This window comes from Equus caballus, chromosome 18 (genome assembly GCF_041296265.1).
Source record: "Equus caballus isolate H_3958 breed thoroughbred chromosome 18, TB-T2T, whole genome shotgun sequence".
Lineage (NCBI taxonomy): Eukaryota > Metazoa > Chordata > Mammalia > Perissodactyla > Equidae > Equus > Equus caballus.
In genome coordinates, this window is record NC_091701.1 from 56,663,246 (window position 1) to 56,690,050 (window position 26,805).

At 41.1% G+C, this 26,805-nt stretch overlaps 1 protein-coding gene across 1 annotated transcript in view; it reads right to left on the reverse strand.

Moving 5' to 3' along the window:
- Positions 1-365: 365 nt before the first annotated feature.
- The window catches only part of PDE11A (phosphodiesterase 11A), a 388,624-nt gene continuing 362,184 nt past the window's right edge, over positions 366-26,805 (reverse strand). Inside the window, exon 20 of the mRNA XM_014732549.3 lies at positions 366-2,518. Coding sequence (XP_014588035.2) covers positions 2,363-2,518 — 156 coding nt within the window. The 3' untranslated portion in view covers positions 366-2,362. The remainder of the gene's footprint in view (positions 2,519-26,805) is intronic.

Genomic DNA, 26,805 nt, shown 5'->3' on the forward strand with positions numbered 1-26,805 from the left:
TAAACATGATGTGGCACAATAGATAGAAACACCTGCAGTGCTTCTGAGTGGCAGTCACATGACCAGGGTCTGTCCCTAACTCCGCCCACCCTTTGTTCCTCACCTGAAGGAGGGGAGACAGCCCAGCAGAAGCTGTTTTCCTTTATAGCAGAGTGATTCAGAAAACTAGCTTAATAAAATCCATAAATCTGAACAACCTCCTCTTACCTGCTCTGCGAGGCCATTCTTCCTGCACTCATTCTCGCCTCTCGTTTCTGCAGTCTTCCCTCAGAGACGGCTGTAAAGACTAGCTGGGAACACGATTTTTTAGGGCTCCCACTCCTTCCTTCTCTTTTGACAAAGCCTGCCCTGCTCAAGTATCTCTCTTTTCTAAGTAATTGATGGCAGGATTCTGGACCTTCATTTTTTTCGTGGGAAGCGCTGTTTTTCTTTGTGTGGGTTGACTTTCCCCTTTCGTTCGGCAGTTCTCTCACCACCTCCTCTGTGCCCAGCTCTCTTTATTGGTGGGCATCTTTTGCTTTACCTGCTCCCCCTTCCCCCCTCCTTCTTCTCCTCTTCCTTCCCACCCCCCTTTGCCTGGTTTATAATTTCTTTTACTTTATTTCTTGCCACATAGACTCTTACTTCTCTCTCAGGAGCACCTGCTCTTCCTTCACTTCTGTTTGGGCACCTTAATTTACCCATTCTTTAAACATTTCCTGAATGTCTACTGTGTGCCAGGAAAACAGTGTCCTCTGTGGAACCTGGCCCCTATTTCTTTAATATTTCAGTAGTAAAGTTAATAACTGATGCTGACCAGTAACAACAAGAACAAAGGTGGTTTGTAAATTTTAGATTTCTCAGAGCTGGAATGGACTTCAAGGTTCATGTAGTCCAGGGATTTTCAAACTTCTCAGAGCCCCTTCAGGGACCACCATGTGCATAATCAAAGAGATGAGGATTCGCAGGGGCTCTGGATCTCCCAGCCCAGCTTCAAACAGAGGACTTCAGCTTTTAGATGTTTCATATCTTGGGGATCCCTTATAAGATTTATTTGAACAAACAATTCTAAGGTTAAAACATCTTTGAAAATCATTTCCTAGTGTAATCTCATCTGACAGATGTGGAAAGAGGCTGGGAGAAGTTAAGTGACTTGTCCAAAGACATCCAGTCAATAGTGCTGAAGCTGGAGGTCTAAGCCTGGCTTCCAGCCGGCGTTCTTTGGATAAGGCATACCATGTCCTCAGTCTCTAAGTGTCCTCAATCTGCTCTAAAATGGGAAGCAAAGTAGCTTTTTTGCCATTGCATCTATTTAATTGTTTTTTCTTACCTATTATAAACCTCGATTCCTATAGAATATTTTTCTCTGCCTAAACTCTTATTTTTTAACCTTTCAAGCATTATTTCTTACACTTAAGAAAAAAATCCAAAACTGGGGACCCCTGCGTTTGGCTTCAGGTTAGGACTGGTAGTATCCTTAATTTTATACCAAAACTCATCACTAGGAGAACTCAAGGTAGTCAGTGATCGTTCTCCGTGGCTCTGCTGTGTCCTGTGAAATGCCTCCCTGCTGGAAATACTTCCTAAATGTTCATGTGTCACTTGTGGTAAATCCAGCTATAGATTTCCTTTCATCCTTACCTTAATTAAAGTCTATTAATCCATTCCTTCTGGGAGAAGGCTTAGTCTACAATGAAGGTTGAATTAAAAAAATGAAAAAGGGGACCACGATCCCAATGCAGTGTTACAAATCTCGTATAAACACAGTCAGACAAACGCGTTTGCTGTATTGCTACTGTGGACCTTTTTAGGGGGAAACTGGGAATGCTTGGTAATTGTAACGATAATATAGTTTATCTTTTAGGTAGGCAATTCTAAAGGCTCTGATCCATCATTAAGAAGCTTTAGGATTCAAAATAAAATACCTCTTCTGAATACAAATCAGGATTTTGGGGACAGTCTGGCACATGAGGGCGCTCGGGAGAGGATGCAAAGGCAGGCATTGTTTGGCTTGTAACAAATAGAAGAGCCATTTACAAAATGAAGCAGGACTAATCACGTTTTCACTGTTCCGTGTTCCCTTGGCAAAGTGTGAGCAGGGCCGACAGTCCTCAGGTCCTGGATCAACAACGGTCCTCTGCCCAGAGCCTTCGTCTCAGCCCATGTGTGTTCATCAGGGAAAGTCGAGGGTCCTGCTCCCTGCCCTACCTCCTCCTCTGTCCTTCCTGCTGACTACACTTCAAGGAGAAAGCCCAGGAAGGCTTCCCAGCACATCCCCGAGACTTCAGGTCTGTCTGAGCTTTAGGGAACAAAAGGATGATGTGGCTGGACCCAGGATGGCCCTCAGGCCGCAGTCATCTTGCAGCAGCAGCTGACTGGAGGCTTACTTTCTGTCTTCCCCGGCCACCGTGAGGCTGGCAGAGGAGGCCGAGGCAGCGGAGGCTAGCAGCCTTTTCTGATGCAGCTCCTCCCACTTCCTTCTGTTCACAGCCACTGAATCCAGCATCGGCTTCAGCTTCACATTGACCTTCACCAACGCCTAAAATAAAACAAAAGCAGGTGGGGGAGACAGAAATCGAAGTCCTTGACATGATTTCCCAGCTTTCACTTGTGAGGAGAGTGGAAACTGGCTGTAAGAAATGAAAGTGATGATTATTTTGGTAAACATAAGCTGCTTACTAGAAGTAAATATGCATTTAACACCATTATGTTATGTTAATAGAGCCTATGCAGAAAATGAGAAAATGAAGGTGGCTGTGTACGACTAGGGGGTGCCAGCAGTGTAGAATATGATTCTGTTTTCAATGCACATCAAGCCAGACGGGAAATGAAATACCCAGCTCACATACATCTACTAATATGTCTATCTTTGCCTGCTATCGAAGCCTACAGATCTCAATAGACCATGAAGTTAAATTTTTACAAAAATAAACCTACCATTTGCTCCACCATAGATGACTCTGAGTGGACTTACCCGAATAAGAAAGGCCTGGTAAAACCCTGAAACAGGAAGAGATGCTCATCTTTCAAGCTAAGGAGCTGAGAGCTGTGTTAAATGTACAGATCGACACGGGACCATGTTTGGAAACAGACATGAGAGAAAGGAAAAAGGAGAGTGGAAGAGAGGGACGGAGGGGTTTAAGAGAGATGAGGGAAGAGGAAATGTAGGCTGTGGCCAGAGGCTGCCTGACCTTGAAGCTAATGAAGCTCAGGATTCAGGATCCTTACTTGCACAGGATCCTTCCAAATATTTTCTTTTTGTACTTAAATTTTGTGTTACTTTTTAAAATGAGCCCCCTACTCCCAAATGGTATAAACTTCCGGCCTCACAAAACCTGGATCGTCGCTGTGGTGGAACAAGAGCCCCGGAAGTAAGATGGCTCATTTGAACTTAATTCAAATGAGTGATTCTGCGGCTCTCACATCAGAGGGCTACTGAGGGTCGGGGTCGCGGCTGAGGGGAGGGGGCTAGAATCCTGCCTCTGAGCTGGGGGCTAGGATAAATTCAGGAAGCTCGGGTTCCATATGAAATGTCTTATAGGCCAGAGGGGCACAGAGTTTATTCTGCTCACAACGAAAACTCCATTATTCTCTGCCTCACTGTTTCTTTTTTTTTAAGTAAAAGGTGAATTTTAAATTTCATAGAGTCCCTTTTCTTTCTTTTAAATGCATGAATATCTACATTTTCTTGATTTGAAATCTCTTTTACTTTTCATTATGAAAGGCTTCAAACATATTTAACCAGAAAAATATGATCAGCAAAAACATCTATTAAGCATCTATAGGCTAATAAGTATGAATAATAACTATGAGAAAAGCCACTCATATAAAACATATACAAAAAGGGATTTGGGAGCCTTTTAATTTTCTGGATGGCTCAATAAAAAAGGTAATAAGATTTTGATGACAATTTAATCTTTTTTAGAAACATGGCCTTTATCCTTTTGAAACATGAGTTTGTTTAAAAATAATATTTCTCTTTTTGTAGTTATTTTAAATTTTTTAAAGTAATATGTGTGAATTTTAGAAAATATAAAAGTAATACATTAAGAAGAAGAAGAAAATAGAGATGATTTACAATCTCACAGCTCAGAGAGAACCACAGCCAGCTTTTGGTTGCTGCTTTTAGTGAGATTTTTCTATTATGTTTTCTAATTGATTAAATTATCCAAACATCTAAAATATATTTATATGGTGGTATTTTTACAATAGCAGTTCACAAATGGACAAAATCTAATGAGAACACATGGATTTTAAGAATTTGCATTTCTTGGACCTGTTTTCCATCTTCAGGGTCACAAGAAGTGTAGAAACCTGGAATCCGACATGGATGATGAGGCGCTTCCACTTATGAACAACTAATATGTGTTAAATACTTTGCCAGCTGCTCTCCATACTTTATCTCAGTTATTCTTCACAATACTCTGCATTTTACAGATGATAAAACATGCCCCTCACACGTTAGGATCACATATGCTCTTCAGTCCTTCCACTACAGGAGGAAAGTAAGAATCCATATAAGAAGTCCTCTTTGCTAAGCTTACCATTTGTTTTGGAAGCTTTGGAGAAAACCATTGTTTTTCTCAAGTAAAATCAAGGATAGGACACTAACCTGCCATCTAGAATGAGTATATAGAGAAAGCTGTCGAGGATGTAGGATAGAAAGATAGCTCTAAAAAAGGCAGGAAGAAAAAAACAAAGAATAATAAGTTAGACATTTTGAAATTGTGTGGCTTCAACCTTTATCAGTATTCGATTCAAACCAGCCTATAATTTTGTTATTCACAAGTTTTTAGAGAGTCTGTGATGGTGAGGAAGAGACTGAGGTCACTCTGAGTGTGACTGATGATTATTGTCATCAAATTGGGGTGAGCCTGATGCCAGGAACTTCCTTCCTTTCTTCTTACTGACTTATAACTGTCTTTTCCTTCCTTCCTCTCACCCATCCCTCCTGGATATGTACAGAACTCTCTTGAATTCTGACACTGTTCATTAATGGAATCTGTATGTCACTTGGGGCCTCCCTACCTCTTGAGATTTAAGTAAAACTTGACCTCAAACCTATTTCATGCTCTGAGGACCTTTCAAACACCTCGCGTGATTTCCACATCTTAACTTCCTTGTGCTTCTCTTGGACTTCCTTCTTGAGTCCATTTGGGCTTCTTGATTCCACTCTGCATCATCACCAAGGCAAAGTTCCATTTAACTTCCACTTCTCACAGGGAACCCTATCATTCTGAACATTTTGGGTGCCTACTAACGTGACTGAACATTAGAGGTTGCCATAGGTGAAGTGACTTACCCACTTACTCAGCCTACATACTCCTCCCCATCTCCAAGGCCATGGGAAGAGTCATCTAGTTTTCTCCCCAGCCCCATCTCACTGTTTTCTTACAGAGCTGCCCTGCCAGCCACTGTCTTCCCTAGAATTCTGGTGAATCAAAGTTTCTCTCTTGTTATACTAAACCCTATAATGTAGTTTTTTAACTTTTTCCTGTAAAGCAATGAATATAATAAGGATCATGGAGCTGTGGGGGTGTTAGCTCATGGAAAGGTGATGTTCCCACTTTATGCCTTGGGTCTGTGTTGTGTGGCCACAGATTATACCTCACGTCCCATGTTGACACCTTGCAGGTGTGTCCCATTCATCACAAGAGGAACAAAAGGTGAACACATGACGAAACCACTGTGATTTCAGCACACCTCCTGAAAAGCGTTCTCCGAGCATGACCTGTGGTCAGGGAGTAGTCAACAGCAAAGTCCCTCAACAGGAACAACAGCTCTTCATGTTGAAGAGGAACTTCCGTAAGCTCAACTGCAAACCGCTTGTTAGTAAGACCTAATCGATCCCCTCAAACAATCTTCCACTCCAGGGAGTTACAGAGATACAAGTAAAATGTTACTAGATGTAAGTTAAGCGGGAACACTCCGCCCTGGCTGAGGTGGTGTCCTTCAGCTCCATGTCTCTTACACGGAGCACATTCTCTCTCTTAAAAGCATTACTTATCATACCAAACAGCAACATCTAATTTTAAATCAGATGTATTAGTTATTCTATTTGAAAATAAAACGTAGCCACGTAATAACTTGGGCAGTGATCAAAATCCCCTTTATTTGCATGAGAAAAATGGAGGTGCCTGTTTTCTGCTCAGTGCAGTGTTTTTATTTAGACAACAGTGTGAGGCAGTAACGCATGCTACGGTGTTATTTAGTATGGTTTGGCACTGGCTCCTCTTCACTCTGATCAAGGCTTTTAATTAAACTGACTACTATAATTCCTATGGAAATTAGTGTTTATGTTATTTTCCTGCTACAAAAGCATTTCTCTCAAACTTACTTTTTTTAATCCCAGGAGTACAAATTGGAATTATTTTTTTTGCCTGAAATGTAATTAAAAACTCATTTGATTACTATATTTCTGGCTCTGTTTTACTTATTAAATTCCTGTAATCAGTTTTCTTTTATGAAGCTGCTGGGAAATGATCTCAAAAGCTACACATTTTTCTCTTCCTTGGCAGGTTCCCGAGCATTTACCAAATTACATTCATAGCACCTGCCCATGATTCGAATTACTCCACCAATTTATTCCTTAAACCATTTAAGTTTATTTGGCTTAGCCCCAAACAAGCGATCTAGCTTTTGTTCTCCCTCTTGCTTCCTTTGTGTTGAATAAAATAGTTTTTTTGGAGGGGACATATTTCTCAGAATTACTTCTTCTCTTTGTTTCATATTCTCCTTAAACACAGAACTGCCATACTAGAATATTGTTTTCCTTTGGCCAGTGCTCTTTCTAGGCAAAGGTAGCAAAAATCCCATCCTGAAGAATACTCTTACTCACACTATAAATTTGTTACACAAATGCAGTTAGCTAAGCAAATATGGAACTATTAGAATATTAGGAAAGCAAGGGATTATCCACAAACCTAAATTCCAAGATTTACGGTGATTACATGCAATGTGCCATCAGAAAGATAACTGCTCCCAGTATTTAGCAAGATATGAATATTCCTAAAAACTTATCAGCAAGTGACACCTGATGTCTGAGCGAACGCCACTTCCTTCCTGATTCCATTCACACTCCATTGTTGAGTCTGCTTGTGACCAGCATGTACAGTTTATACCATCCTTTATTTATGTTTTGAATAAGTAATACATTCACAAAGGGTACAAAAGTACAGTCTAAAATCTCCCTTCATCTCCTCCCCCAGACACTTAGTTTCTCTCTCTAAAGGCAACTGATATGATCAGTTTCTTGGGTATCCTTCAGGAAACATTTAATGCATATGTAAGCATATATAAATATACCTCACATAAACTGCATATGTATATGTATATAATGTATATGTGTAATACATTATATACATGTATAATGTATATATGTATAATTAAATTGATTCCATCACCATTTTGGGTGTTCCCTTCAGAGAAGGAGTGAAATAAAAACCTTGTGGTACAACATTATTATGATGCTTGAATGAGACCAAGAGTACTATGTAGAAATTAGCATCTGGAGTATACAGAGAGGAAAGGGACCAAATTCTAATTTTCTATTGCTATGTCACTGAGTTTTTCTTCTGCAGAGCTTAATCTGCTGTGAATCCCATTTACTACAGCTTTCCTCTCAAAAACTGTAATTTTTAGTTCTAGAAGTTTGATTCAGGTCTTTTTTATATCTTCCATGACTCTGTTTATCAGGCTCACTCTTTCCTCTACCCTCCTGAACACAAAATACAACAAAATGTCTTAATATCCTTCTCTACCAATTCTATGATCTGTATCATTTCTGAGTCTGTATTGATTGATTTTTCTCATTATTATGGGTCAAATTTTCTTGCTCCTTTGTATGCCTGGTCATTCTTGGTTGGATATCAGACATTGTGATTTTATGCTGTTGGGTACTGGATTTTTCTCTTTTGTTTTGCATTTCTTTAAACATTTTTCAGCTTTGTTCTGGAACGCATTAGGTTACTTGGAAATAATGTGGTCCTTTTCAGGCTGGCTTTTAGGCTTCGCACGGTGTCCAGAGCAGCCTTTAGTGTGGAGCTAATTTGGCCCCACTACTGAGACAATAGTCTTCTGAGAACTGTGCTCAGTACTTCATACATTCCAAGGTTTCCCTCTAACATTCTGGCTGGTGGGAGCGTGGCTCTTCTCCAGCCTGTGTGGGCTCTGAGCATTGTTCTACTGACTCCTTTTTGCTGGTTCTTTCTTCAGCTTCAGTTGTTTCCTCACATTCTTGTGGTAAACAGCACTGAAACTCAAGAGGCCTCTGCAGATCTCTAGAGCTTTCTTTCATGCGACTCTCTCCACTCCGGTCCTCTTCCCTGGGAGCTCTAACTTCCTTGGTCTCCCCAGACTCCTGGCTCTGCCTCCTCAACTCAGTGAGACGACAAGGGTCTGCCTGGGTTCCCCCTCCCTGTGCTGCGACCTGGAAACTCTCTCTAGATAGTAAGCTAGGACAATTGCAGGGCTCATTTAATTTGTCCCCCTCTCCTAGGAATCACTGTATTGTGCTGCCTGTTGTCCACTGTCTGAAAACTGTTGTTTCATGTATTTCTCTGTGTCCCCCTTCCCCCACACCCCCTGTTACTCTAACATTGCCAGCAGTTGTTTAAAATCCTTATCATTGGTTTTAAACAACTCTGCCTTGGGTATTATCCCATGAGTTCCCAGGGAGAGTGGAAACAAGGTCTTTTATCTTTCCATCTCTAGCTCCAGCACAGTGACCCCAGGGAACAACAGCGCCCTCTCCACTCTGCCCACAGAGCAGTGGCAGGAAGAAGAGGTCAGGCTGGGACTGCTGCCAGTGGCCGAGAGTGGGGCGTTCTGACCTGCTACAAAATCCTGCTGTAAAAACAAACCCAGAATGACCCTGCCTTGGGAAATGACTATAGTATTTTCTCCTGTTACCATTATTCTGAGACCTTGTTTTTCTCAGTTCACCAAGCTGCTAAGAGTCAGATTCTGGCCTTGCTTTCCCTCTGCCATCATCATGATCACATCTGCTATCATCTGGCCCAGTGTGTCCTTATTAGTTGACCATAATCACTTCTTGGTACTCATCTGCTGGATAGATGGGGCAGATGTGGGACAAGGAAATAAGCAAAGAGAAAGCCATGCTCATAGGGAAAGTCAGGGCTCCCATCCTCTGTTGTTGGAAGAGGGCACAGAAGAACCTCCCCAAATTAAAACCAGATTTATCCTTGAACCTAAAAATGTCCAACTATGTCATTAATACTATTTAAAAACTTTGAGGAAATTATCTGAGCTGGCTATCTATTTATTTTTTTAAAAGGTCAAAGCAAGAAAATGGTTTTTGCTTCCTATTGTCGAATTATATATTTCCAGAGTGCTGGCAATAAGACAGTATGTTCTGCCTTCCCTCATTCCCACCTTACCCAAGAGAAATAATCAGAGACTAAAAGATACAATGCGTGGTAGAGAAGAAAGAATTTAAACTATTTCTTTAAATATTAATTTTTGGATAAAATATAAAAACAGACTTGGAGCCCAACTCAAATATCTGTTTGAGGCAATATCCCTGTTATGAAGATATGATCACTTTACTACCATGATTATTTACTTTCTGAGTGAAAATATTAAAAAGCCCATTTGGGGGTTGGTATTTTGAAAGGAAAAATCATTGATGATATGAGGAGCTGGTGTCATCTCTGCTCAGACCTTCAACAAGAGGGTCAAGAGAGCATGCACTGGAAATTCTCAGAAATTCTCTGGAATTCACATGACTGGCCAGTCACATGTCTAAAGAGCATCTCTGAGAAACAGACGAGCCTTCTATTTACGGTATGTGACTTCAGAGAGAAGGGGCCAATTGTGGGAGCAAATCCAAACTTTTAAATAAGAAAATTGTTGAACTGCTAATCCTTCTTGGTTTCCAAAGGCTAAGATTATTCATGATTTAATCTGACATATTCCCGAATTTTACCATGCTGCAATGATGCAGCTAGCTAAGTATCACGTTTGGCTTGCTCTTCCACTGCTGTAACGACCAGAGACTGACTGACTGACTGACCAGAACTGAACTCATCACCTTCCTCCAAACCTGCCTCTGCTCTCAGGTTTACTCTCTCAGGGGACTGAGCATTCTCATCTCCACCCAGCTGCCCAATCTAGAAATCTATGGGTAATCGATGGTTTCTCCCTCTGCCCTACATATCCGCCATCACCAAGTCTGGTCAATCCTACTTCCAAAGTGTCTTTGTGTGTCAGTCTATTGCCATTTCTACAACGCTTGTTCAGGCTACCATCATCTTCTCCACTGCTTTAAACCTGCTGCAGCATCCTAACTGGTGGGCTCCCTGCTTTCCTTCCCATCCAGTCTTCTCTCTGCATTGTAAGTGGTCAAGCAAAATCACAAATCTGAGCTCGCCACTCTCTACCCTGAACATTTCGATGGCTTCCATTTGATATGAATGTGCTGTAAGACCCTATTGGAAAAGGAAAATCATGGTATTAAAAGAGGATAAAATCCAGAAACAAAACAAAATAGGAAAAAACCATAAAGCTTGGTGGGAAACTTGGTACAAAAACAGAATTTTGAGTTGCCAAAATAATCCCATCAAGTTTTCTAGAAAATCGGAAATACACATCTTCCTATGCTTTTTAACATTTTCCTGAGTTAAAAAAAATAGGCTAAACTCCACATGGTGTGGTTGGCAGGGGAGTAGCCGAAGTGTTAGTTACTACATGTGAGAGCAGATGGAGCTGGCTGTGGGGTCCAGATGGAGGCAGCTCAGACTCCTTCTAAACCCCACTCCTTCCCTCCCTAGTTCAATGGCCTTTGAAACTCAAGGTTGTGTAAAAATTAATTTGCATTAAATTGCTTGAGATAATGTATTAACTACCATAGGGGGCTTCCAGCAGTTTTTAAAACTTGCTTCGAAAAACAAACAATCAAACAATAATGGTGAACACAGAAGCAAGCCAAGACTTCTTTGGATGAATGTTTTTAAATATTCACATTAAAGATACTAGCTTTAAAGTAAATCTTTAGTGTGTAATTTGCTAAAGTCAGAAAAGGAATAATAATTGTTTACATATGTTGCACATATAACTGTGCCAGGAACTGTGCTATGTGGGTGCTTCACATATACATATATTTTGTGTGTGTGTGTGTGTATGTGAGGAAGATTGGCCCTGAGCTAACATCTGTGCCAATCTTCCTCTATTTTATATGTGGGGTGCTGCCACAGCATGGCTTGATGAACAGTGTGTAAGTCCACACCCAGGATCCGAACCTGCAAACCCTGGGCTGCAGAAGTGGAGCACTCGAACTTAACTGTGATGCCACCAGGCTGGTCCCTGTGCTTCATATACTTTATTCTCATCAAATCCTCAAAACAACTAGATGAGGGGGGTATGTCCATTATCAGTCCCATTTTAGAGATGACAAAATCAGTCTCCCAAAGGCTACATAATTTGCCTGAGGCTACAGAGCCAGGGTTTGAACCCGAGTCTCTCTGACTCCAGAGCTCAAGTTGGCAACCAATAACTATGCTGGTAATGTTGACATATGACTTTGCATATGTGAGCTCTGCCGCTTAGTTATGAAGGGAAAGTGAATTTCTAGACAGGCACTGTTTGTCCATCTTAAGGAATATCTGGTTATCCAATAAATGTTTTCCTTAACAGACACAAGTGCTGCTGTAGTCTCAGATATGTTGAAATGACTTAGGTCTGAAGACCTAAAGATTGGCCAGAGGGGCAGGTAAGGGGCAGAGTCACCGTGGAAAATATGATCAGGGTTCAAGGTTGTCCAAATACAAAGCTGAAGCTTTGGGATCAAGAATAAGGGTGGTGTAATAAGAAAGGGCCCAGGCAGAAGCAAGGGCGTTGAATAACTGACTCAGTGGGCTCATACCAGCTGAGGATCTGAAATGCGTTCTATTGGGTTCTTCCCAGGCTAGAACACAATGGAATTTAAAGGGCTCTAGCCCCATGACTTCTGCCCCATTTGAGGACAAAGTCATTTATTCCACTAGGACTGTGGTATCTCTAGCAGAGATTGCTAGTTTTCTGCCCAGTATACATTTTAGCTTCCCTTGAGCTTAGCAATGGCTAGGGAGGTATAAGCAGAATTCATAAGAAAGAGCTTCTGAGAAAACTCTTTAACAGGGGTTTATTCAACTGAGAGATGCATCCTTTTGCCTTTGCCCCCATTGCTTTCTTGCTGCTGGAATGTGAACATGATGGCTGGAGCTACAGTGACCATGTTGTGACTAAAAGGCAACCTTGAGTATGGCAGCCATCTGCTAAGGAAAGACAAACAGGAACTAGGGCTCTGATGCCCATGGAGCTGCCATATCATAGCAGCCTAAAGTTGACTTCTCTGGATTATTTTTATCAGGGAAAAATAAATTTCTATTTTGTTTATGCTATTGTGATTTCAAGTCTCTGTTGCTAGTGGCTGTATGCAACTCCTAATTAAGAGAATTGATGTCATGTTGTAGGTCTCTATTTTCTGTCTACATGTGCAGGTGTCAGAGGAGTCTAGGCATCTTAACACTTGAACAAATTGATCCCCAGTGTTGGAGGGGGTATGAGTTAACATTTTTTGGCAGTGGGTTATAAGAGAACTGTAGTACACAGTAGAGGCTATAACTGCCCCTTTACCCTTCCTCTGGGAAGAGCAGGCATAGAATTCAGGCCTGACCCACAGGAGTGCCCCAGTGGTTGGTGTAGGGATGGGCATGTGGCCAAAGCTAAGGCAATCAGAGCTCTCTCTGGGTTTTACCTGGAACTACTGGAAATAAGTTTTCTTTTTCTCTTTTCTTTTGGTGTGATAATACCTGCAATGAACATGTGACCTTACAGCTGCCAGGGATGTGTGAGGAAAGCCTGTTTGGGTGGAGCTAAAACATAACTAGGAGGCAGAGAAAAGGGAACATACACATTACAGTATCCTTTGAATTCCCTGGATCCAGCTGTATGCCGCCCAGCCAACTGTACCTCTAGGTTCGCCAGCTACTTGAGGCAACGAATTCCCATTCCTGCTCAAACTAACTTGAGTGAGTTTCTGAGCTCAAATAATGGGTCTTTTGCTATTGTCACTTACTGTTCTCTGTCAGCCCCAGGAATTACTTGAGATTGGAACTCTCACTGGCCTTGAACTAGCGGCTCACATAAGGGATCTCAACACCCCCAGTATAAAAAGTTGCTGCTAACACCGCTGGGCAGCCCTCTTTACCCAAGTTAATGAGAGTCAGGACCAGCAGCAGTTATCTCCCTTCACCTTGATCCCCAGAGTCTGCCAAACAGACGCTTTAAAAGGTCTTAAAAGATTGTTAATTCTTAGCCTTCCGTGTTATGGGGACTCAGAAAATACTAACAGAGGATGTCACCTCCTTCTGGTGGCAAAGTCAGCAGAAGTTTCACTTCCACAGAAGGAGTATTCAGAGAAATTGGCATGGGGGTTGGCATCCATTTATGGATTTTTCTCTGTGGACCAGGTGAAGTTGGACAGGAAGGAAAACAGCAGCTAGCTGTTATTTTCTCCTTGGTGGGATTCAATATCACGCCATGTTTATCACATCAGGTGAGATTATTTTCCCAGTTGGGAAAACTGTTTTTCTATATGTGATATTTAGTCTGTGGATCTGTTACTATTCGGCACTAACAGATTGGCTGTGTCAGATTTTTGCAAATGCCAAAAAGATATTGTCAGAACTTTCTGTTTTGTTAGTGACATTTGAGATCTTAAAATCTAAATAAGGTGAGACAGTTACCCAAATAGCAGTGAAGATGATGAAGCCACAGAGGGAATGTTTAGCATGAGGGAAGCAAGCTTGTTAGAATCCAACGCAAGAACGCTTCAGCTCTGTAATCAGACTCCTAAGGGCATAGTCTAGTTGAGTTGTAACATTGATGTTTCGTAGCATCAATGTCTAATATCCTGAAAGCTAATTACAGTACTAGTAATAACTTAGCCAGAGATCATTTTCTTTCCAAGGTTTGCAGCAGATTAGTAGTGCCTGTAAACGTGAAAATGCAACAAAGCTTAACAGCAATTTTCTCTCCCTCTTTTCTTTCCCTTTTCGTTTCCTTGCTGACCTCTTAGGTTACTTGTTTTGCTTATTTTATTTATATGCTCAAGGGATTCCTTTGTGGAACATGATATTTGCAAATGACATTAACATTCTGAATTAATGAGGCAGGAATTTTAGTCTCCTTGGATTAATAGCATTGTTATTTCCATAACACAGGGTGAAAGACTTAAACACAAATGTCTACAGCGCCAGTAAAGATAATGAAAGAAATAGGCTGCATGATATGGTTGGGAGTGGTGGGGCCTATGGCAAATTGGACATTTTATAATTTTAAAAACAGCATTCAGCTGTGGCTGGTCTGGTGGTGTAGTAGTTGGGTTCACATGCTCTGCTTCAGGGGCCGGCCCGGTGGCGCAGCGGTTAAGTTCGCACGTTCCGCTTCTCGGCGGCCCGGGGTTCGCTGGTTCGGATCCCGGGTGCGGACATGGCACTGCTTGGCAGTCATGCTGTGGTAGGCATCCCACGTATAAACTAGAGGAAGATGGGCATGGATGTTAGCTCAGAGCCAGGCTTCCTCAGCAAAAAGAGGAGGACTGGCAGTAGTTAGCTGAGGGCTAATCTTCCTCCAAAACAAAACAAAACAAAACAAAAAAAAACAAACAAAACAAAAAAACAAATGCTCTGCTTCAGGGGCCCAGGGTTTGTGGGTTCGGATCCCGGGTGTGGACCTACACACTGCTCATCAAGCCATGCTGTGGTGGTGTCCCACATACAGAGTAGGGGAGGATTGGCGCAGGTGTTCAGGGACAATCTTCCTCAAGCAAAAAGAGGAAAATTGGCAATGGATGTTGGCTCAGGGCTAATCTCCCTCACCAAGAAAAAAACCCCCAGGATTCAACTGAATAAAACATGTCTGTGGGCTGAATCTGTTCTGTAGGCCACTTGTTTGCTCCCTGTGATAGAGCGTAAAACACATCTTGCCAAAATGAACAAACTACTAACTCCTGATGTGCTCTATGTTCCAGGCCCCATTCTAGGACCTCTCCACAAGTGAGCTGATTAAACTTCACAATGACGCTGTGAGATAGGTATTGTTGGCCCTGTTTTGACAGAGGAGGAACCTGAGATTGGGGAAATTAAGTTAAAAGAGCCAAAGTTCACAGGGTTAAGTGTACCGCAGAGCTGGAATGTCAGTCCAGGCCTGTCTGAGTACAAACCCCATGGTGTCTTCACATGAGAGATCTCAGCCGGGACATTGGTAACACGAGATGTCATACACCTCACTGCAATGTCAGGACAGTGGAGCAACTTTTTTTCTAGTGGTTGTGACACTGTTTCAGGACAATTTCAAAGGAGGGAGGCCACCTCAGCGAGTAATGAAGAAACACCACCTCCCAAACACTAGGTGTAGACAGTGAATCTTTTATCTATGATTCATCTACCCTCTCCTGCCCTGGGAAAATAAGACAAGGGTTTTAAGCAGTAAATAACAGGCAGGCCTAAAGACAGTTCGCGTAAATGGGAGCAAAGAGAACTGCCTCTCCTGTTATAATGAGTCCCTCCAGGATACTGTCCTAGGTTATCCTCTTGGATGGGTTTTCAGAGCAGATTGGTAGCTAATCAATCATGTTCACTGTGTAGGCAACATCTGACTTGGAAGGAATGGCTGCTGACCCAGAAGCCACAGCCTTTGATGAATGGGGCTTCATATAAGAGGTGGTTGGAACATGTAACTAAAACACAGCCACATGGTAATAATCCACTGCTCCAAACACCAGAATGTTTTCTGGTAAAACTGTGCCACCTGAAATTTTACAGAAATATATAAAACTTGTTACTTTTGCAAAGTTCAATGTATAAAAAGGACCATTTTTTTAAATTTAGCTTGTTGAGCTGCAAGCATTCGTTTACTACACATATTTTGTATACTTCTCATGTGCCTTGAGTCCTAGGGTTCTCCAAACATAATAGGGTGCCTGTGTGGGAGAGGGTTGTACAAATATGGAATTGCAATTCCATGCCCTGTGAAGGGTGTTCTGAGTAAAGGTACTAGGACTTCCAAGAATGGATTCTGGCATTCTCTATTAGCATTTGCTTTTCTATTTTTTAGCTTATATTTCAGAGTCCCAAAAGAGTCAAAAGACTAATTACTTGTATTAATGAACTGCCTAGTGAGTACCATGCTAATCTGATGATTACTGAGCATTTCATGTGAGAGTTTAAAAGTGGTCCTCATGCCCAGCACCAAACAGTGCTAAGATTCGAGACAGGGAGGAGCAATCAGAGTGTGGGCATCCCCATGTCTCAGACCTACAGAGGACCAGACCCAAAGCAGGCAGGAGAAATGCTTTGTCTTTAGGTAAAGATCCTTGGGGACAAAAATTCTCTATTATTTTGATGGTCTCTCTGCATATGGTAAGAGAACTTTCTTTTTCTTAATTTTACAACATAGTAAATAAGGTGAGATTTTGGAGAGAAAGAATAGGAAGACAAGAAAGGACTATTTTACATGTACCACTGGGTGTAAGAGGAGTGTAAGAGGAGTAAGTTGTATCATTAGCTGGCCTTCTCTTTGTCCACAGAAAGGGGCCAACCCATCCGCTCTAAGACCTGGTTGAGGGCGCGTTATTGTGGCTCTTTAAGTTCAACGCTAACTCCCCAAAGACTAAGATATGGGAAAAGTTTGTATGTGTGGGGACAGCAGGACCAATACCCTGAGTGTTTTTTATTACATTTTTGAAGTGCAGTTTAAGGAAGGGAACATTATAATTTTATGAAAAAAAAGAAAACCTTCTTAATGGGCAACATTTTCTATCTTTTCAATATTGGAAAGTTTTGTATTAAGTTAACTTTCAAACATTGACAGTTGAAAACTAAATAAGCATCTCAATAAAAAGACAAACTAGATTTGTTTTTGAACTAAATTCTGAAGCTTATATGGAAAAACAAACAAGAATACCTAGAAAATACTGAAATAGTATCAGGGAAGGTGAGGTTATGCTTATCATTAAAATATATTAAAGTGATATTAAAATAGCATGACAAGGCAGACAGATCAATAGAACAGAATAGAAAGAGTGAAAATAGAATGGAGTTTAAGGGAATTTGGTATATAATAAAGGTGACCTTTTAAATCACAAGGAAAAAGATTAGTCAAAAACTGATGGGAAAACTGGGTAGCAATCTGAAGAACTAAAGTTGGATTCTGACCTCACAATTTACAGACAACAAAATAAAGCAAAACCAGATGCAGCAAAGGTATAAATACAAAAAATGAAATCATATAAAATTTTTAATTTTATAATTTTGGAAGGGGAAAGTCATTCTACGTAAGACATAAAATCAAGACTCCATAAAAGAAAAGATTCATGAATTTGACTACAGAAAATCAATTTATTTGTGTATAGCATAAACAAAGTGAAAAAATAAATGACAACCTGGGGAAAATATTTGCCACTTTTGCTATAGATAAAGGTTTATTTCTTTAATATATAGTGAACTCCTACAAATCAATAAGACCACCAGCCCAATAGAAAACTGGGCAAAAATATGAAGAGTTCACAGAGAAAAAATACAAATGGCTTTAAAGTAAATAAATTTATACTAAAAGTATGATCAGACTCATTTAGGATATGGAAAATAAAAATTAAAACTACAATGAGATAGATTTTGTACCTATTGTATTGGCAAAATTCAAGAAGTTTGATAACACATTATATTGCTAAAGATGGGAGGAATAGATGTCTCAAACTTTGCTAGTGGGAATATAAATTGGCTCAAACTCCATAGTGGGAAAACTGGTAATATATATCAAAATTTCAAATGCCCATATGCCAAATGCACAGTAATTCCATTTCTGGGTATTTATCCTACAAATAAAGTGTGAAAATAACACATTTAGAAGCATATTTATTACATATTGTTTACAGTAGCAAACTATTAGAAACAACATCAGTGCCCATAAATAATTAAATATTGGCTAAATAATTTATTCTACATCTTTAAAATCTAAATACTCTGCAGCCATCAAAAAGCATGAGACAGCTGCTGTATGGACTCTGAAAAGGAATAATCTCAAAAATATATTGAGTGTAAAGAAAATAAGATATGAGGCAGGATATACACTATGCTCATATGTAGGTATACACACAGATGCATATATATGAGCATAGTGTATATAAGAACATATATATACTGTATGTATAAAACACAATGTATAAATATTATGTATAAAAACAGTGTAAAGACACATTGTATTTCTGCTTTTCTATAGACTGTCTTTCCACACACACGCAAGAAGTCGGATAGCGGTGGGTAACTGAAGAAGTGGATGGAGAGGAACCGGGTGACTGGGGGACAGGAGTGCGAGAGAAGATCACTTTTCTCTAGCACTTTCGTGCCTTCTGAATTTTGTTTACTGGGTATGCAGAAACTATTTAATAATAAAATATTTTATTTAAAAGTTTAACATGAACTGATAAAGGAACTAGCAATCTTTGATTATGTGTTAGAATTATTATATAACAAATCATCTGCTTGTTAATAGTTACAGAAGGCTTCCAAGTACAAGGGTAAAAAAGAGAAATGCTTATTTAAAGATGAAAACAATTTAGTGCTTCGCCACCGTAATTCAAAAATTGTTTCAATACCTTAATGTATGTTGTGATAATGTTACGGATAAACACTGCCCTCTCTCCACTCACCCATCCATATCACAAATAAGGGCCGACTACCTCATTGATCCTAAACATTTCCTCTGAAAAGCGATCAATGTCCCCTGCCTAGCCATTAAATAGATTTTGAAAAACTCTTCAATCCATATCAGTCTCATATCCTTATTTAGTTCCTCAAATTTGCCCTCAGCTGGGAATTGTGTGGGCAACTGTGATTCTGCTGTGCTCACCGCTCCTTTGAAGGGCCCCATCCATCATCATTTCTGGGCCTTTTCTGATGCAATGTAGCTTGTTCTTTGTCTTTCTTAAAAACTGAATGGCTGTTAAATTATCCATTTATCTTCCTTCAGGTTTTCTGTTGGGTTTCTCAGGCCCTCTCAGGGCTGTCTTTTCTACCTTGTTTGCTGACTTTTCATTCCATTTCCCCGCTCTCGGAGGCGTCTTGGTTCACCATGCTGTCCTTCAAAATGAACTCCCTGGTTCCACCTGCTTTCTGCTTGTTTGAAATCTGCATCGCTACTCATATAGATTTCCTTTTTAAATTTTGCCCCCTCGGGAGAGCTTTGAGAACTTGGAGATAATATGCCTCAAATTTAAACGTAAATGGCAGGGTTTATTGGGACAAACCCTAAATTGAAGGTCAAAAGTCTTGGGTTCTGAATCTAGCTTTGCCACTATTAAGTCGGGTCACACGTGACCTCTCAAGGTCTCGCTTTCTTCCCCTGAAGATGATCTGGAAGTTCGCTTCCAGTTAAACATTTCAGTATTACAACAGCCAGTTGCTCTGTTTAAGGTGACCCAACAAGGACGTGACGTTAGTATAATGCCAATGCCCACACACATTATATCAGGTGGCAGTAGGTCAGACGGGTGAGGAGCCCAGATTTGAAAGCACAAAGAATCTTAAGTTCTGTCACTTAATAACTGTGTACTCTTTGGCAAGGTACGGAAACTTTTTAGCCTCAGTTTTCCCATTTGAAAAGGGGGATAATAATAGTATCTAACCTGATATTGCTAAGAGTTAAATCAGATAATGCTTGGAAAGTCAGTCTGGTGCCTGGCACGGAGTCAGTGCTCGGGAAATGTTGTAGACTCGCTCCGTCTTAGTGAGGCAGGAAGTTCAGCGATTACCATCCACACTGATGACAGAGGCTACTGAAGCTTGGCGAGGGTACTGATGATAATAACAAGAAGAACGACTCACATGGTTGGAGGGCTTTAACGTATGACGGCAAAAGCATTTCTGCATACTTCACCTCCCTTGGTTCAGATGCTTGAAAGGTTGATATTAACGATCGTCAACTCCTTTTGCTCCAAGAAGAAAGTCACTTTGTAAGGTCAAAGCCCTTAAAAAGGGAGCAGAGTGGAATTACTTTCAGTCAAACCTACAAGTCAGTGGAGATCACCATAAAAAGAAAGCTGAGGATAATGAGCCTGAGGCTTTATGAGTGTGGAGGGCAGATTTGAAAGAGGACACTTACAAAAACACTCCGCCCTAGTGCCTCGTCTCTGGCCTCTTTCTCTTTCCGTCTCTTTCTTCTCTGTATGTCTTTGTTGCTCTCTTTCTTCTTTCCCATTTAGATTTTTCAGCTGTTCAGACCATCTGTAGCACTAAGATCATAGATGACATATTGAGTCAAGGGCATGGAGAATAACTCCTCCTTTCTGTTATTTTATGGTTCTGTAGTTTATCCCTCCCTTTGCTTGTGGGAGGCGTTGGTTCATATGCTGAAACTCCCCCTAACTCACCAGGGCGATGCTGAGCAGCACGTATAAACTCCCTAGTTTCTGAGCCGTGAAATAAAGACAGAAATGCTAACTTCTGCCACAGGGCAACTCAGGAATGGCGGGTTATTTCAGGGCATGCTGAAAGCACAGGATGCTGAGGGAATGCAAGATCTTCCTAATAACAGTGTGATAACCCACTCCTTCCTGATTCTGTCACTCGGTACACCGGCTGCGTTGCTGAGGCAGTACCGTGGGGTCTGCTAGCCGCTGAGTAACAACTTACACACTGCTGCTCCAGCTTGGACGAGGGTGAAGGTTGGTGGCACTTAAGAGTGGCTGAGAAACCGAGACAATGAATGAAAATAAGCATAATGTGCTAATAAGGGAAAATGCAAAGGGTCCCAGAGGCTGGAATATCTACCTCCTGGGGGCAAAGAGTGGTTTTATAAGGAGCCTAGCATCTGAACAGATTCCTAAGTAAGTAGGATCTGCTGGGGGACAAGAGGGAAAGGTGGGCCTGGCAGGGATAGCTGTGGGAGCACAGGCACCAGGGCATGGGACATTAGTGGGGTAGCAATTTGGGAAATGGCTGGTGGCCAATTCTGTCAAGAGCAGAGAGTACAAAGGAAGGAGGGGGAGGAGGTGAGCATGGGAAGGTCAAGCATGCCGGCTGAGATTTTTCCCTCTAGTAATGGGGAGGGAGGGTCTGAAGACCCACAGGGAGATTTGCTTTAGGAAGGAAACTCTGGTGTTGACGTGGAGGATGGAACTGAGGGGCTGAAACTGGAGGGGGGCTGCGGAGCATGACAAGGCTCTGAGTGGAGGCAGCTGGCAGCACAGACAGAGCCAGGAGAGCCCTCCTAGTGGAGGTGATGTGGATTAAGGCTGCCCCAGCCAGAGAAGCCCAAGGTGACCTGGCCTACATGCCAAACTATGTGACCCGGTGGATTTTTTTATGGTATGAATTAGGGCTGCCCCAGGGAGAGAAGCCCAGGGCATCCTTATCTACATGCCGATCTATATGACCAGATTCGTATCTAAAGTTATATGACCGCACAATAACCAGACCCCATCTGCACTGAAATCATTTAATGACTTTTTACATCATCTTTTCTTTTTCCAGTAAAAATAAGTCACGTACCCATGCCTTATAAAAATTAGCCCTAACCCTCAACTCAGGGCAGCAGCAGGAGCTCTGACTGCCCATGGGTCCTGTCCCCATGCCTACAGCTCTTCACTGCCCATGGGTCCTGTCCCCATGCTATTCCACACTATTCTCTAAATAAAAAGAGCACTACTGCCAGATCTTGAGAGTCCAAGAAATCTTTCTTTCGACGACTCGGCTCACCGACCCCGCATCAGAGGGAACTCAGAGGAGGGAGGAAAATCATGACATGGCAACTAGAAAATAATAAAGGAGAAAAAAATCCCAGGCATTTGGGCTTGTTTTATGACATGTTTCTTGTCTTTTGATGATATTAGAGGTTTTTGGAAGTTGTCTTGGTTTTTGCATTTACTGTACAGTCCGAATTCCTTTTTCCTTCATTTTTTGATTTGCTTCCATCCCTTCATATTGGAGGCTTTCCTCAAACATCCTGTGGCCCTTATCTGTTCGCATGTATTTCAGTGCAAGGCACCGAAAGACTTCTTCAAGGCAGCCTGTGAAGTGGGGAGGGGTGGGGGAGGCTGTGCTTGACTGGTGGGCTTCACTTTGAGGGCATCCTGCAGGGAGTTGACTCTTTCACAGAGAGAGTCCCAAGCGCAAGGACAGGCAGATCTTTTCTCAGGCTGTTCTGTCTTCCTAGTGAGAAATCTCCTTTTTCTGTTTCCAGGGGTATCTGGCTGCTGGTGTCCTGGCTGCAGAGTGGGAGGGTATCTGGGGGTCCAGCCAGTCCACAGACTTTTAATTTCAGCTGTGAGTTCTCCTAATTAGTGCTCTGGAAAGAAGAGTTCTCTGGTCTCCTGACTTGGCAGAGGTTGCAGAGGCTGTTTACCTGGCTGTGTGGGTAGTGGGAGATTCCTGAGACCCCGCTTACTAACTTCCAACCTTTCCCCTTGTATCCAGGCTCATGCCCCAACCTGAGTGTTGTGGATCAAATTGTGAACCGCAAAAGATATGCTGAAGTCGTAACCCCTGGTACCTGGAATGCGACCTTATTTGGAAATAGGGTCTTTGCAGATGTAATCAAGTTAAGATGAAGTCATATTGGATTAGAGTGGGCCCTAAATCCAATGGCTGGTGTCCTTATAAGAAGGACATGTGAAGACATAGGGACACAGAAACACAGGGGAGAACGTCACATGAAGACAGAGGCAGAAATTGGAGTAATGCAGCTATAAGCCAAGGCAAGCCAAGGACTGCTGGCAACCACAAGGAGCTAGGAGAGAGAGGCATGGAACACTCTCTCAGAGCCTCTAGTAGGAACTAATCCTGCCACACCTTGATTTCAGACTTCTAGCCTCCAGAACTGTGAGAGAATAGAATAGATTTAAGCCACTCAGTTTGTTGTACTTTGTTAGGCAGCCCTAGGAAATGAATAACCCCCCTCCTGGCTGTACTTGGCCCCTCTAAAGCCTGAGCATCTCAGGAGTTCCTTCTGAAGAACAGACCAGCTCACTTCCTGTTGGCGTGCCCTTCTGCATCATTCTAGGACCTTACTTCCTTTCCAGCTTCCAATATTTGAGGATATTTTGTCTCCTCTCACACTCTGTTGTCCTTGAGTTTATACCTTTTTTTAAAGAAATGCAACTTTATTATTTCTAGCCACACTTAATAGTATTAAATAAATCAATAAAATATTGAACAAAGGTGCTCATTTCAGAATTATCTCTATTAGCAAAAAGAAAAAAGTAGGAAATGACTTAATAAATTATGACAAGTCAACTGATAGGAATACTAGGCTGTCATTTCAAAGGATGTTATGAAAATTATGTTAGGAATGTGGAAACATGTTATGAACTTTATGTTAAGTGACCAAAGCAGAATACACTAGTGTACCTGGGTAAAAACGTGTTTACATGTGGACAACAGCATGAAGAGACATCACAGGAAGACGAGAACGGGCGGTCCTTATTTCTCCTAACAGTCTGCTCTTGATGGTTTAGGTATTCTCTAAGGCAATATGTTTTCTCTACTGTGCTCCTCATTTCCTTCTGAGTCCTCACTAGCAGAGTCGTTAACATCCTTACTTCTACTAGTAGTTTGTTCAGACTAATCTAGGCTTTTTCTGTCATGCTCCTCAAAATTCCTCCAGCCTCTCCCATTGCTCAAGAGAGTTTATATCTTTAAAAAAATTTCTTTATTAATATATTAATGGAATTCTCAAGAGGATGAAGAAAAAAACTGGTGAGGTCAGGCTGCTATCTCTTCTTGGCAACATCAACCCCACTTTACAGGTGAAAGTGTTAGATCAAGGACAACTTGACACAAAATATTTCTGAGAAAGTTTCTATAGTAACCAGCTGAACAGAATCCATTAGCCGGTTTGGTCCTCTAGGAATTGCTCTCCCTGGAATCTCTCCGCAGGGCCCTGTGCCCTCCCCACAGGAGGATTCAGAGTTTTATTTTGTAAATGAGAGCTTTACAAAGGAGGAGCACTGCTGGACAAAATGGAATTGCCTCCCACTTCCTCGTGTCAGTATAGGAAAAAGCCTCAAAGTAAGACTGAGAGGACTTGGCTTCGAAACTCTGAAATTCCGGCTCTGCGACGTATTAACTGCTTCCCTCTGATTAAGTCCACTGGCTTCTTTAGGTTTTGGTTTCCTCATGTGTGAAACTTAGACCATGAGACATTATAGGATCCAGAATGATGTATTTTCTTCCTTTACAGAGTTAAGGTTAAATTAAGTAGTGTATATAAAAGTACTTTATAAACTCGAAATTTAAGCCCTTATCCAGTGGCCAATACAGTCAGTATTCAATAAATGTCTGCATACTGAAAACGAATGCATAAGGATACCCTCATATCTGAAGGACTCTAATACTGAACTCCTTTTCCAAACACTCAGTCCGACAGAAGTCTTAACTTCATTTTACACTCTGGCTAACAGACCTAACTGTTGGGCTGCCATATTGGTTGGTGCACGAGGTTGACAGCTTGGCTCTCTCTGATCACACTGCGTATAGCATCTGCTCGTTACGATAAGGCATAGTGCCTTGAGTGATTTATTTAATATTTTGATGGCTTCCGCTCAGATAATTAAATATAAGAGTAGTGAGAGCTGAGGATCCAGATAGTGCCTCCTTGAATTCTTTTAGGAAACATTTAGAATAGTACAGAAGATTCTGTTGGGCAATAGCATAACAGGAAAGCTTTATGCTTATCTCATGCCTCACTTTCCAGGAGCTCAAACAGTGCCGACCATCCAAATGGACATTAAATTGCAGAAATTTTGGAGGGGCATTTACAGTAAGTGCAGAAGAGGCCTTAATTCATTTCCTAGTGAAAAAAATGCAATTTCCCTTCTCTCTCTCCCTCCTTCCTTCCCTCCCCACCTCCCTCCTTCACTTCCTTCCTTCCATTTTCCTCTAAAGAGAGTCAAAGAAGAGAGGGCCATGAGGAGGAGGTAAATCAGCTTTCAAAATATGCTTTCTAGAGGAACTGGAAAGTACTGTAAGTAAAGAGAACATTCCAAGCCTTGTATGGACTTGAGATTAAGTGATATTTGGCTTCATGATTCCAAAGCAAAAGCACTTAAAAAGAGTTACTTATGCTGGTCAGCTGCATAAGGAGAAGTAGATCTTATCTGAAATTCTACCCCCAAAAGCCATATTAGGGAGTATATTATAATTTTTTCACCAGATTCTGGTGTTTTAATATGGATTCATAATGGCAGTTTTGAGTTCATAAAGTGCACATGAATACAAATGGATTAAGTGCTACTGTATAAAGAACAGTTTTTTTTTAAGTTGCATGAAATAAAGTCCATTATATTTACAAGAAAATGTATATACAGCTGGTTGATTTATCAAGCCAAATTCAGTTTTTAGAGGTGGAAAAACCTCTACAAAAACAAACAACGTGGCACATCAGATGTGCAGGAAGAACTCTGAGATGTAGCCGAGGGTGTGAGATGACTTCACCTGCCACATACCATGCCTGACGCAGGAAGCAACATTAACTTGAATTCTTGAGTTCTTCTATGAATGAGCCCTCTCTGCTATTCACCACTTCATCTACACAGCACATTATTATTTGATGTTTGTATTGATAACTGTTAGGCACTGTAGGATCTGACAAGTCTTCTAAGTCAAAGAAAGATTAAATTTTAATCATAATAAATTTATTGTTTTATTGTATTATATTGTCTTGAAATCATGTATGTAATACACAATATAATTGCTTAAAATCAATGTACGTGTGCTAGTTCTCTCTATTAACTTGAATATTAAAATAACTAGAAAACTACATTTTCTGGCAATACTGGGAAAAAAGAAAATTTCTTTTATTTCCTAGTTAAAAAAGTCAAAGCTCTGAAAAATTCATGGCTATAAACTGGTCTTTTACATTAGAATTAAGGACCAATTCAACCATGATGAGAACTAAACTACTTTCTAAAAAGATATCATAGGCCATATACTTCAGATTATGGGCAGGAATATAACAGTGCATACTCTGATGAAAGATTTTATACATTTATAGATGATAATTTAAAATGACATTATAACCTTACTTCATACATTCTGCTGCTTATAATTAATTCTGTGGTACTGCATCTTATCAGTCACTCTTCTGTTTCTTCATTCATTGGCTCAACACACACTTACTGAGCAGTTCTAATGTGCTAGGTACTGTGCTGGGTACCAGGAATACGATGGTCCCGAGAAACTAGTCTGATGGGGAAGAGAGACAGACAGAAAGGTAATCATAATACAGACTGTTATGCGTGATTATGAAGAGATGGCTAGAACGTTGTAGAAATGTGGAGGGGGAGGAAAGGTTTTACAGAGGAGATGACAGTTTGGGCTGCCATCTTCCATGCAGAAGGGAGAGGGAGGGAGTAATAAACAAGGTAAGAGAATAAGGATAAGAGGGTTAGTGAGTCTGCGCTTTGGTGCAAACAGCGCATGGGTGAGGAAGTGGGTGGAGGATGGGGGAGGAGGCCAAGAGGAAGGGGGCTTGGAATAAGGGGACCCTTGAATACAAAACCAAGGAATCTGGAAGGTATCTTGTACCTTCAATGTATGCTGGTAGAAACCTGAGGTTTTTAAACATGGGGATTTTTTTTAAAGGAAGACCATTCCGGTAAAAGTTTGGAGGCAGGATGTAGTGGATAAGCCTATAAACTACATAAAACTGACAGTTTTGAATGTTTATAATTCTCTTCCATTCATATTTGACTAGTAATACATAGAAAATTTTGAAGTAAACAGGTTTTACTGTCAGGTTTTACTATTTACTATACTCAGATTTGGGTAT